General features: G+C 41.9%; 2 protein-coding genes across 6 annotated transcripts in view; both read right to left on the bottom strand.

The window, feature by feature from the left end:
- Positions 1-4,002: 4,002 nt before the first annotated feature.
- Positions 4,003-8,217, bottom strand: sdsl (serine dehydratase-like). Its single transcript, XM_026152829.1, has 9 exons — positions 8,068-8,217; positions 6,926-7,079; positions 6,802-6,838; positions 6,574-6,713; positions 6,391-6,479; positions 6,071-6,304; positions 5,854-5,984; positions 4,348-4,434; positions 4,003-4,212 (listed from the first exon to the last, which is right to left on the bottom strand). Exons 2-9 carry the CDS (start codon positions 7,070-7,072, stop codon positions 4,109-4,111), a joined length of 969 nt encoding a protein of 322 aa, XP_026008614.1. The 5' UTR covers positions 7,073-7,079; positions 8,068-8,217; the 3' UTR covers positions 4,003-4,108.
- A 797-nt stretch (positions 8,218-9,014) lies between these two features.
- LOC113011648 (apoptosis-stimulating of p53 protein 1-like) overlaps positions 9,015-13,781 on the bottom strand; it is a 56,053-nt gene continuing 51,286 nt past the window's right edge. For all 5 annotated transcript variants that reach the window (XM_026151257.1, XM_026151255.1, XM_026151256.1 and 2 more), the window contains 4 exons: positions 13,289-13,422; positions 11,727-11,893; positions 11,439-11,638; positions 9,015-10,597 (listed from right to left, as the gene is read on the bottom strand). In XM_026151257.1, coding sequence (XP_026007042.1) covers positions 10,556-10,597; positions 11,439-11,638; positions 11,727-11,893; positions 13,289-13,422 — 543 coding nt within the window. In that variant the 3' untranslated portion in view covers positions 9,015-10,555. The remainder of the gene's footprint in view (positions 10,598-11,438; positions 11,639-11,726; positions 11,894-13,288; positions 13,423-13,781) is intronic.

Here is a 13,781-nt window from a genome sequence, read left to right as displayed (position 1 = left end):
CATTAGCTCCTCTGTCAGTCCGCTTCCCAGATCACATCCACTAGAGGTGGGAGCACAGCTGCAGGTCAGGTAGATGGATGATGCAGACCAAGAATCTTTATCATGTGGGAACAGAGCGGAAAATTGTTCAGCCGTTAACAGAGCAGGTGAGGCGACACGTACCGGTTTCTCCCGGTCGTCTGAATGGACTGTGAGGCTGTTGTGTCACAGTGAGCAGCATTTACAACACAATCATGTCCGCACCATGTGTGACCTTGAAGTGCGAAGTGTCGACTGCGCTCCTGGGATTTACCTAGTCTAACCAGACTGCTCAGGGTTACTGCTGGAATAAACTGGTTTCTGCTTTCAATCAGAGACTGCAGCTGAATGAGAAGCATATACTTTAATGTTGTCTGAGCTAATCCTGAGATAACCTGCTTTTATATTTGCTCCTTTGTTACTGAATTAGATCCGATAGGGACGACGTGATGGCAGATTTCAACCTCTTTAAAATTTTCAGCAACAGATGTCCTTAAAAACCAAGCAGAGTGCTGTTCAGAGGAGCATAACAGGAAGACGATTTTCACTGTTTCATACTCAATAATAAAAACACTGTGCTGATTAGTTTTTGATGTGTTGCACAATTTTGAGTAATGCACCAAATGAAAGGGGCAATGAGCACTTTTGGTCCTGCACCCACCCTGCTTTGAGGGTCATTATCCATGCGTGAGAGCTGCGATCTGGGACCAAGCTCCAGCTATAGCTTGTTTTGAGCAGCCATCTAACCCACAGGATATATGACCTTTGAATGTTCAATGTTTGAATGGTTACCCAAAATGCAGTTTTTGCCAGTCAATTTTCAGAAAACAGACCCCCCCTCCAGAGCACCAACGTTTGTTTGTGTTCTTTTACAATGTAGACATTGTGGTGTTTTGCTATTAGAACTGTTATTCAGTCATGCTTTAAAAAATGAAGAACATGCTTACTTCTTCTAAGGGAATTAATAAGATAAGCAGCAGGCAGGTGCTGGTCACCAAATGCACTTGATTAACTGATTGTCATCAAGCATGATCATCTCTGTAAAAGGAGCAGTTTTGCTGGCCTGTAGCATACAGACCTTTCATTAATACAATGCCACAGCCTTTTTATTTTCCAGGCTTTTCTTCTGTCTATGCAGCTATTCAAATTGCATAAGTCTTTATTAATATTGCCGGTTATTCTGCAAAGGAAACCATCTAATATTTTCATTATAAAACTATAACAAATGCCTCAAAGGCTGTTTGAAATGCAGATTGAACCAGAACACACACTGCAACATGCACCTTTATCATAAATATCATTTTATCATCACGAAAAACTCCCATTTTCACCTCCACAAGATTACACGTGGAGCTGTTCTTATTTTAAAATTCAATCTTTTGTCGCTCGGGCTGCTTCTGAACAGACAATGCAGAGAAATACACAGGATTATGCAAGTGTTCACATCAAGCCCATTATCTGCCAGTGCTCTTTGTGAAGAACCTGATATCTTATGCAACTGTCTGAGAGCTGAGAAGGCAAACACTATCTCCAAGTTGTTAAAATGAACTCTGCACAGAGCAGTGAGGAGCTGTTTCCATAGTAATAGCCGCCTACACACAACACAAAGTGACCTGACTGCTAATTTTAATGTGACATGAACAACAAAGTCTGTTGTTTTGACTTAAAGCAAATCAAAGCAACAGCCTAGGAAATAATGGGGGGGTTGCATGGGTTTAACCACCCTGCAACCCCACCTTAACTTCAAAAATGTAAAATATAGTAAATCCTGCCCTTTAAAATATCTAATATCTTCTTTTACTGCGTGTCTACTTCAGTACTGTGACAAGCTGGACCTGTTCCCAGCTGTCAGGGTTAGAGGTAAGAGTTAAACCAATCCGATCGCAAAAACAATCTGACCAGCAGATTTTTCATGTGCAGTAACACGTGCATGAAAAATCAGCAGAGTATCCCAAAACGCACGGGGGAGTGCCGGAAATGCACAGCAGAGGAAGGCAATGAAGCACCACCACCACCACCTCACAGCAAGTGAGGGTTTGAATGCACCAACTGATTGTGGCCTTACAGTGCGAGTTGTGAGGCCTGCGAAAGACGGGTGACCTCTCTGAGGTGTCCCCTACCCTCACCCTATCACAAGCTCCACCTCAACCACTACCTCGACCTGGATAAGCAGAAGAATATGGATGTATAGGTATTTATTAGTGGTGGGCAGATCGATCCAAATATCGATTGTATCGATACCAAGTCAGCATCGCTATTGGATCGATACCAAAATATGCAGCATTGCACACGACTAGTATTTATTCATAATATGAAAAATTTCCAAGCCTCTCTTTGCAATTTGCTATTTTGGCACTTCTGCTTAACATAGCACTTTACTAAACTGTGACACCTCAGTGCAGTGTAGTGTCCTTATCAGCTGATTCTGGGGGGACAAGGCAGTGATGGATATTTCAATGAATGACCCATGAATTCAGTTATGCATGGCAAACACTTTATTTTTATCTCGTTGCTTTGCTCTGGGTTTTATACTGTTTTTTTCATTGCATGTAGTCAAAACTGTCCATATTTGATGCTCTCTCCTTTCATGCCGAACACCACAGGGATCAGAGCAGAGATACTATCAGTGAGCAAGTGCCGTTTCTTGCTACGAGAGTCACCAACCAATACTCATTTTGTTGTCAACACACATGTGGGTAAACACAGTGTCACACTTCACTGAGACTTACTGCGGGCTTTCTGACAAACAAAATGGAAAAAAAGATGCTAATACTTGTCTGAAGTGTTTCTAACTTTGAGGCACTTTTGATTAGAGAGCTGTGACACCACCATGTGACAAAACTGTGTAACTGCATGCTAAGCAATAATTACCGTAAATGTTGGGCTATAAGCCGCTACTTTTTGCACAAGCTTTGAACCCTGCGGCTTTTAGTCAGGTGCGGCTTTTCTATGGATTGTCCGTGATTTTTGTCATATCGTAAGACGATTTGTTTTGTGTGTTCCGCTGTTGTACGGCACTACGTTGCCTGGCGGAAGGATCGGGGTTCAAGAGTGGTATGTTAGTCACATGTCCGTCCGCCAGGCAACGTAGTGCCGTACGAAGTAGCGCGAAAAACAAACTTCAAAGTAGCGCTACGCGTTCAGCGGGAGGCGTGGATGATGAGCGGCGATAAACTTGCAAGTTATGCCCAAAAAGCAAGTTATGCCCAACTCCACCGGTGGATTCTGACAGCGTGGAAAAGTGTGAAAACATCCACGATCACCAACGGATTTTGAAGGGCTGGACTGCTGCATGATGGAGAGGAGGACACCGCCACGGCCCTTCTGAGGGTGTTCGACTCTGACTCTGACACTGACAATGAGGATTTCTTTGGTTTTGAAAGTGACAACGAAGGAGAGAAGAAGAGTGGATGACGAAGCCATCCTGAGCCTGTTTGTATCCGACACTGGAGAAGAGGACTTTGGTGGTTTTAGTGCGCAGGAAGAAGAGAAAGATGGTGGTGAATGACTGACTTTTCTTCTTGTTAAAGCTGTGTTACTGCACCTGAGCCTAAAAGGTAGGCCGAATCTATTGTTCTGGTGTGCTGTAGGCTACTGTTATGTACTACATGTGCAAATATGTACCCATAACTTGTTTTTCAAAATATTAATAAAAGTGATGTCTCCAAACAGCCATCTCTTTCCTGACAATTCCCTTTGTGCATATTCTCTTACATATGATAAGTCAACATTGAAACACCTGCGGCTTTTGGTCAGGTGCGGCTAATGTATGTACAAAACAGGATTTTCCCCTGATTTTAGCTTGTGCGGCTAATATTTAGGTGCGCTTTGTAGTCCGGGAAATACGGTACTCAAAATGACATTTAAATTAAAACACTTAATAACTTATAAAGATTTAGCTCAGTTACTTAACATATAATCACACTAAAATATTATAAACTTTCTTTAAATTATATAAAGAGACTTTTGCTTTTAAATTTACAGTAAAACTGCACATTTCTTTATTTTTCCTTCCATTCACTGAAGTTTTTTCATCGTTATACACACCCTGCCCACACACACACACACACACCTGCACGCATACAAAAGTTTAACTCTGCAGTTTGTGCTTCAGGTTGGTCAGTTGCTCCATGTTGATGGTGGAGCCACCGCACACAATCATCAGCAGAGGGCCCATGAGAGCTGGCAGACGACCTAAAATGAGGAGAAGCAGTAACTGATGTAGTCATTTCTCTGAACTGAGAAGGTCTCAACTGTCTCAGCCTGATGGACTGAAGTACTCATCAGCTGCTTCAGTATGAAGAAAACAGAAAGAAGGTGAGGACTTACCTTCATTTTGTAATCTGACTATGATACCGCTGTAGACAGCTGCCAGCGCTGCTCCACACGCCATCTCCACCAGCACGCGTTCCTCATCTGCAACCGGCATGCCATCACATTAACTCTGGTGCAATTTCCACTTAGTTGTGCATAATTTTTCAAACATTTTCCACTATTCAGCAAAGCCACAAAGCAGCAGGCTTAAAAGTTACTGATTAAAAAGTTTTGTCATGGTGTGAACATTGTTGCCATAGTTACTGAAGGTAGAGGTATTCAGACCCTTCACCTGAATTCTTTGCATGCGTGAATCATCCAAAAACCAACTTAAAGTGGACCCGCTTTGTACAATTCACATTTCCTCTGTAGAAGCCAGTGAAGGTGGCTCCGGCCTCTGGTTAGGATGCCTCCCTAGTTTCTCTCTTTGCAGGTTTCCAATCACACCCAACTGGGAGGAGATCCTGGAGTAGACCCAGACACAGCTAGAGAGACGATACATCTCATCTGGTCTGGGAATACCTCAGGATCTCCAGGAAGAACAGAAAGTGTTGCTACCCTTTAAAGCCTAAACTGTCCTCTGACTGGCTGGCTGGGTAGGGCTCCTGACTTCATACAGATATGAAGTTCAAAAAAACCGACAGCAAAATGTTTCTAAAGTCTCAATGGAGAAGTGTTTGTTCTGTTATAAAATGATAAATTAGCATGTTTAGGGGCTTTTGTGACACTGCATTTTATGAGGGAAATTTAGGCAGCATTTTACTGCAAAACACAGAGGACAGGCTGCACTGGAGGTTGCCAGATTAATATGGGAAGATTAATGTGAGAGGGAAGAATTTAAAGTATTGCTGCACAGATCTGTGTTCTTTAGTTACATATTTAAGTTTATAGTGCAAAGCAGCCCTAGTCTAATATTTCACAAAGTGTTGTGCTATATAAGATTAGTATATGTTTTGTTGTATTAGATAAATTAACTACAACTGATGTTGTTCAGTATAAGTTAATAATAAGTACCAACAAGTATAGTGCTTGAATAAATGTGCTAATAAATTATTGCCTTCCCCTGGCTGTTGCTCTATCATTAATCATTAGACTTTCTCTGCCCCCAAGAGGGCAGAAAATGGCTTCCACAGGCCTGTATGGTTTGCAGTTAATTTCATTCATTCTGGGGCATAAAGACATGCTTGTCCAGCAGCTCGAAGTGAAGAAAAACATTGTACAGGGAAGCCAAACGAAAGCATTTATGTACAGGAAGTCTTTTACAGAGTAAAACCTCATTCTAATTTTCTGCAAAAACCCTTCTTTATACTCCTTATTATCAAAGTAACCGTGGAAACTGGAGGTATTAGGATGCACAGGATAGAAACAAAAGTCTACCATGCTGATTTGGACACTGACTTAATAGCATTTGGTGAGAATAAATGTGATGCAATATGAAAAAAAAAAAAAAAACTATTACAGATTCATTAATTGACACTCATCACCAAGCTTAAAGGCAAATTCAGAGGTAAAAACACTCACCCAGGAATGTTTGGATAGCATGCAGAGCCTGCTGGTCGGTCACCAGCTCAGAGATGATTGTCAGCTCGCTGCTCTGGCTGTAGTCGAAGGCTTGTTTACAGGCTGTCTTCGCTCCAAGACATTTAGCCTCGCTGTGGAGAGGCAGTAGGTTTGATGGATGAGGGTACGTTCGAAACACTTCATTGCAAAAAACTTTTAAACTCCTTTAAAGTCAAACCTGGTGATGTCATCTAAAGTGACCAACTTCCCCGCTTTAATTGCAGCATTGAAACAGTGTGCCCCCACTGTTTCCATCGCGACGATGGGCACGTCTGTCCAGCCCACATCCTTGAGGCCCTGGATGACCCCACACAGGAGGCCCCCTCCGCCCACAGACACCACCACAGCTCCGGGCTTCACGCTGGGACCCAGAGAGGCAGTGACCTCTGCAATCATACTGGCGTGGCCTTCCCTGTATGGGTGAGTGCGTGGACACAGGTACAGTTTGAAAGGGAGTCTTTTTAAAGTGCCCTGTGCTTTAATGAGGAGGTTCTCTACCATAGCAAGGGGTGATCGAATGGAGCAACATAAGTAAGCCCTTCAGTTTCTGCCAGTTTGAGAGCCTCTGCGTTGGCATCATCCCAAACCTGCAAAGATAAGAGTCTTAGTCTTCTTTAAAAAAAAAAAATAAAAAAAAAATCTAAATTCTGGATTTTAAACCATCATATCAGTGAGCTTCACCTTGCCTACAATTCTGACAGTAGCACCCTGATCATGGAGTCTCTGGACCACCAATGGAGGAGTGGAGGAGGGAACTATGATGGTGGCTGGCACGCCCATTTTTTGGGCTGCATATGCTGCAGCCATACCTGCATTACCACCTGAAAAAACACCACCTTCAATACTAAAGAAACACACTAATGACACTGCATTGTAATGAGAATATGATGTTTAACAGGACAGAGTCACCTGAAGAGCAGATTACTCCTTTGGAGTGTCTGGCGAGCTGCAACGACACATTAAACAGTCACTGTGTGACAATGTGGATCTGAAGAAAGGGAGCACGCGTGAGGGGGGCTGTAAAGATTCCCACCTGCTGGCAGAGGTGCCCGATGCCACGGATCTTGAAGGAACCAGAGGGCTGTGCATTCTCCATTTTTAGATAGACAGTGGTTCCCACCCTCTTGGACATGTTGATGCTCTCCAGCAGCGGTGTCTTCAGGTGGAAAACCTCTGCCATGGTGCACCTAGATGCCAATGAAAGAGAAGCAGTAAAAACTCCACAGAGTGCAAGTGGGTGGTACAGTGGAAAAGTTGTTCATCTTTTATACACATTTTCATCTTCTGTTAGGTTTATTGGTAGTCAGAGCACAACTATCACCAGCTCTCAGATTGCAGTGCTGAAGAAAGAGAAGAAACAAAGAAGTTGCCTCTGCACAATTTGTGTTAATTTAAGGCACTGAACTCTTGAGTCATTTTCCATTGGTAGACTGTCTTTCACATGTAATTTCACTTTAATCTTTCTGATCTGATTTAAAATCAACTTCATCATATTTTATTAGTAACCATGAGAATATCACCCCCCCCCCTTCTCTGTGTACTGTATTCACGTACTGTGAATATTGTAACTTTGATTTTTCTAATCTCATCTATTCTGTTTATTACTGCACAAATCATTTCTCCCACTTTCCACCGGAATCTGTAAAACCACCATCCTTCACTTCCTTCTTTCCATTGTTGTTGCCACCTTCAGTTTCTGCTTCTTTCCTGATAAACCCGAGTGTTAAATTATTTTCCTTGGCTTCCTTCGAAACCTAATCTCACATTTTCCAATGATACCAAACGTGCCAGAGCACATAAAAACACCCCAATGTGTGAATTCTTTAGTATTTCTCTTGGAATGCCCGGTCTATTGCCTGTGTAAATACACTGTAAATGGGTTCGTTTTTAATATTAACTACTATCACCGTTTGAATTATGTACCAAGCATGGGCAGTGTTGCTTTCAATAATAAAATAAATTGTCCAAAGTGGAAAATCAGGTATTTATATTCTTCACTTTAATCTTCAGCAGCTCTCTTTAGGGGTCGAATCTTCTCGCCTCTGTGGCAGCAAAACCTGTCTGCCAGCGGAACTTTATTAACACAACAAAGCAATAATTAACATAAAGCGTCCGAAATGCTACGTTGTAATTTGGGATATCAAATACAAACCATTATATAAACCTCTGACTTACGTTCGGTTAAAATGTCTTCGTGAATGAGCCCCGCAACAAAAATTAATCAACTGTTTTCTTTTGGAAAATGTATTACAGTTTCACCAGACGCTACGCTACATACGAATGTAGCACATTGTACCGGAAAAGCATCCAATAGTAACAAGACTACTTCCGGTCACTGCTTCAAAATAAGTGTTTGATTAAAACCAATGACTGTAGAAACTTAAAGTGAATTTACTGCTGGAAACAAGATTATATTACGTTTGCCTAAAATAAACTTAAACTAAGTGTAAAAAAAAAAGCATTTTAGACAAATAAAATTACAAGATAACAAAACTAAATAACATAATTGTCTAAAAAGTGTCTTAACAATTCGTCAGTTTCGCCAACTATGTCAGCACACCAACTCTGAGCCAGCTTTGGTAGGCATGTAAACTGGGTTTTTACATGAGTATGAGTATGTGTGTTAGTAGTGTTTTGTAATTTTGTACAGTTCTGAACTCATCAAACAACATCCATTTCACAGTGAATACATTCTAAACTCCAACTAATAAAACTAACTGAAGTGAACAGTTTAACAATAAGAACTAAACTGGAAAACTGCCCAAGTAACTCAACTGATTTTGAAATTTCCCCACAGATCGGTTTGCCAAGTGTTTTTATTTTGAAATTACAAAATAAAAGGCTGACAGTTTTCTGTAGTTCAGTTCCTGCATTAGAGTTAAATTACATAACAAACGCCACAGTGATTGAATTTAGGATTTTAATCTGGAAAAAATTTACGACTGAAGAGCTTTCTGTCGGTGCTGGCTCTCCTGAATGACCTTTGAACTTTAATTCCCATCTAAAGTCCACGGTTTATTACTTGAGGCTTGTAATTATGTAAGCTCACGTGTGTCTGCCTGTAACTGTTCCAGCTGTGCATTGTTTGACAAAAAAAAAACCAAAAACGAGCTGAGTCATTGTTATTTTTCTCTGTAGGGATTATAATTTCTTTATTAATATTGTACAGTAGCTGTATAGTTACAGTTTGCATATACACAAAGTGATGGTAAGCACTTCTCAGAACAATATCTCACTCTCACACCAAACATCACTCATCTTATTGCTTCATATTTTACACAGCTCGTGCTGAAGAAAACGGCGCTTTATTTTGTGGCAAACCTTTCCTGTACACTAGGTGGCAGCAGTGAGCAGCACCAGCACTGATACATGAAAAGAAACAGGAGCAGCGTGTGCTAGTAATGAGAAAAATAATAATAGAAAGCAATGTTTTGTTTTAAATAAAGCAATATAAATCAGGGCCAGAAGCAGAAGCAGTGGAAGCAGTTCTTCCTCCACTCACGGCTAATTTAGCCCCATTTCAACACTGACACAGGTTCTCTTTCCCAGGCCAGAATTAGGCTGGGCTTTCCTTGAAGCCACCTTTCTGAGCAGCCACAGGACCTTTAATTTAACACATTTAACAGCAGATTGACAGAGTAGCGTTTAATTAATGGGTTAATCGTCAGTTTTTACATGAGGGTCGGTATCTTTAGTCTGAAGAAAAATATGCAACAACTGGCAGCATTTTTTTTTATCTCCTCTAAATAAAAGTATCACCCATCCTTCACTTTCACACCCTTTTCTCCTCATTCTTGTTTTCCTTCCTCTTTTCCCCCTTTCTCCTCCTTTACCCTCAACAACCATTTTGGCAGTCGAACACATGTACATGTGAGAGCGTGCATTCATCCCATAATAGTTGACAAATGCTTGAATGTCAGATTATGAACTCAGAAACAGCCCATTATTCTGACTTGACTTCAAACCTTTTTGCTTCACCGTGCGTGGGTGGATGCAGATCCCAGCTTCCACGTGTCACAGTCTTGTGGTTGCACTTCCAACTCTTTTCCTCTGATTCATTTTCTGCCGAAACCTGACTCCCGTTAACGTTGTTTACCCTCCCCTCACTTTCCTCTTTCCGGCTCCACTTTCACATTTCACATCTCACACGTACTTTCAGCCTGTAAATTTACTGCATTTACAAATCTTCACGCCGTGCAGCGTGAAGGTGTTTCCACTGTAGCTGAGAAAGAGCGCATTCCTTTGCTATGTCGCTGATGAGGCTGGCATTATTTAAAATTAACACAGTACAAAAATAAAGCGACATTTAAAGAATATTTGGAGAATATCAGACAGAGCTTTATGACTCCAAGCTCATTGTTTCATATTTTAAGCTGCGTGGAGCTTTAAAAAAGCTTTAATTGCTTTTTTAATACTCTTTTTTTTTTTCATTCAGCATTTCTCATGCAGCTGAACACTTTGAGTTATGAATTTACGTCAGCTCTGCAACATCTTGGTGAAAATGCACACTGCATCTATCACGATTTGGCTCTGTTGCATCCACACAAATAGAAGAAAGTGGCTCCATCTTTGTCCTCCCCTCATTCTGCTCCTTCTTCTCCTTCTTCTTCTTCTTTCCTGCATGCATGCCCCCTCTTCGAGCATGAGGCTCCTGATCTGGGCTTTATGCCAGTGAGCGTTGTCTGGGTTTGATCCTTGGATACAGCTGCAGAGAAAACAAGACAGACACAGAGAGCTAGAAAGAGCAAGCGAGGATGTAGGTGAGGTCACAACATCATGTCAACATGTTCTCAAGGTGCCTGAACATCTGAAGGCCAGCAGACTGAGGGGCATCGTGTGGGAAGAAGGTCTTCCTGCATTTGCATGTTTTCTGTGTGGTATAAACTGAACAGAACATAGGACAGACAGGTACTTGACATACTCTTGCTGCTCTTTTACACCATCTATGTGACGCCAAGAGTTGGATGGGGCAAACTTTTCTGCAGTTAAATAGCTCAAAATCAGAAATCTCATCTTTTCTAAGTGTCCTTGACGTCTTATATGCTAACATGAAACCAGCTGCTTGAAACTTCAGAGCAGAATTTCAGTCAGCCCTAACCTTTGAATAAAACTGGACTATTCTTTGAAATAAAATCCTTGTCAAACACACATGAAAAGTTTCTCTCTTGCCTCCCACAGAGCAGCATCTCCACTTCCTACTTTCACATAACCCCTAATCTGGCTTCTCTCCACTGGCCTTCTGTATGTCTTAGAGTTGATTTTATGATTTGCTGCTACATGGCACAACTGTTGGCACCATATGAATATGTTTACAGGCTTAGATCCTCAGCTGGGTCCTCCTGGCACTGTGAAAGTAAGGTGATCGTGTTTATATCATCAGGGTCACTCTACTCTGCCTGAGGAGATAAAACTCACAGTATCATCGACTCCTTTGAAGTCTTTCTCTCTCTTTTTGTCCTTGAGTTGTACCTGTTCTTATACTAATGTCTAACTTTCTCACTGTGATATTTTCACCAGAGTCGCTCTTTTGGTTTCGGTTCTCTCACCCCCAGCAGATTTCTGGGCACGTATCCCTCGCGGTCATTCAGGCGCGCCCACCACCACTCTGTCTCAGTGTCGTCATGGCGACGCACCACAGTGATAGCATCACCTTCGCTGAAGGAGAGCTCATCAGACTGCTGGGCTGTGTAGTCCCACAGGGCATAGACTAAACCTTTGTTCATCACACCCAACTTTTCCTGCACACCTGTGAGAGACACAACGATGACTTTAGACGTTTACCTGTGCGATTATGGTAATTGCACACGCAGGTGAGTGCGTTTGTATCTTCCTACCGTAAAGGAACTGGGAACACTGGGTGTAGCCCTCTTCCATTTCTTCACATTTGTCCGCGGCTGTTTCCACGTCGCTGATCGTTGTGGCAAAAATGGCCGCCCCTGACTCCACCAACATCTTGCAGAGGTGGACGCTGTTACATGAAGCTGCACAGTGCAGCGGGGTCCTGTGAAGACAACAACATTAAAAGGGACCTTGCAAGGAAGAAAAAAAGGAAATTTGATGATATATTATGTTACTGTAATTGCAATAAAGATCTTTTGTAGATCTAAAGCAGAGTCAGCTGAGCTTTTAGTCGCCTTAACTCGCTTGATCAAATTTTGTATGACTGGCAGAGTTTGTGACTTCACAGCAAAAAAAAAAAAAACTGTTAGCATAGCAGATATCCAAAACTACCAAACTGCTGTCCCTTTGCTGTTAGCTTCCTTCACAAATAGATTCACCCATAGGTGGGTCTGATCCAGCTTTATAAGCCAGTATTGGGCTCATGAATTCCCCTTATTATTAGGACTATCCCCTCTTTTTGATATCATATTGAGCTAAAAGTAGAAAAAACTGCATATACCAAGCATTTAGAGCAGTATCTGAAATCTGAAACGTTGCCTATGTTTAATATGAGCATCGCAATTCGGTCAGTATATGCAGTCCTATGAAAAATGAAGTACACCATTACTGTTTGTTTCCATAGGAATTAGAAGGGTAAGCGTTAGCACCTTTATAAAAACAGAACGAGACACCAGCATATCAGCACAAACTCCTCGTACCAGCTCTCAAGCACAGTGGTGGAGGGATGATGATTTGGGCACCTTGTAGGATTGAGTTACCAAGGGCTTCTCTGTATACCAAAGTATTCTAGAGTCAAACGTGACAGCTGAAGCGTCACTGAAACTAGGTCATGCAGGAACACGATGATCCTAAGCACAGCAGGAAATCTACAACAGCTGCAATGGCCCATTCAAAGTCCAGACCTCCAAAAGAAAGATTGGGTCAAAATTCCTCCACACTGATGTGAGAGAGTGATGAAATCCTTCAGAAAACGATTTCTCCAAGTTACTTAGTTTAGCTGCTAAAGGTGGTTCTGCAAGCTACTGAATCGTGGGCTAGATTTTTTCACAGCACTGCGCACATTCCATGTGAGAGGAAATAAAGAAAAGGATTAGGTCCTCCTTCAACATGAACATTTCTCTTTTTACCAAAGTTCATTCACTTCCAATCAAAGAAAGAAAGAAAAGATGTTCCTGTAATGCATTTTAAAACAACTACAGTTTAAATTAAACTAACCACGAAAGAATCAAATGCATCAGTAATTAAATCAAGCAACGTGTGGATACAGAGCCTAATTGCATATTGTAATCTCCTCCTTCAATACTGCTAAGGCAGCTGAGTCAAAATGAAAGTGGAGTCAATTATCTCTGTCACTGCTGCCTCTGAGCCGAGCTCCAGCACCGCCACCACAAAGCGTGCTCATTACTCAAACTCCCTCAAGTCCTTCATGCAGCCGCTGCTCTGTTATTGGTCTCTGTATTACTGCATGACGCACAGACCGAATGAAGGCACTGACCATCCGTCACTGTCGGCTGCGTTCACGTTAACTCCAAAGTCCAGCAGGAACTTCACAATATGGTGATGACCAGCACAGACGGCGTTATGAAGAGGTGTTATGCCTTCGTCGTTGGGCATGCTGGGGTTTTCCACCTGAAATAAAAAGAGATGCGTATAAAGAAATATTAGACTTGGAGAACGCCGGAATAAGTTATTAGCTGCTCACCTCCACAACGGTGATATCAGCCTGGAGAAGCTGAGAATGATCTCAGTGCAAAAGTCAGGAAACAACATGTTTTGAGCAGGTTGAAAACTATTGAGTCTCACAGCCTCAGAGTGTAATAATATCAAACTGAGCTTTTTGTGGATCTGACTGTTTCCTTGAGAACATTAACTTCAGTTTAAAGCCTAAGAAGTCAGTAAGGACTCTCTTCTCCCGTGAGTGATGGCAGGGTTTCCATCGAAAGATGTGAGGCTCTGTTTTCTCTGCTGCTACAGAGTGCATCCCCGAC

The sequence above is a fragment of the Astatotilapia calliptera genome, chromosome 19, assembly GCF_900246225.1.
Source record: "Astatotilapia calliptera chromosome 19, fAstCal1.2, whole genome shotgun sequence".
Classification (NCBI taxonomy): domain Eukaryota; kingdom Metazoa; phylum Chordata; class Actinopteri; order Cichliformes; family Cichlidae; genus Astatotilapia; species Astatotilapia calliptera.
This window is presented reverse-complemented; position numbering and strand designations above follow the sequence as displayed.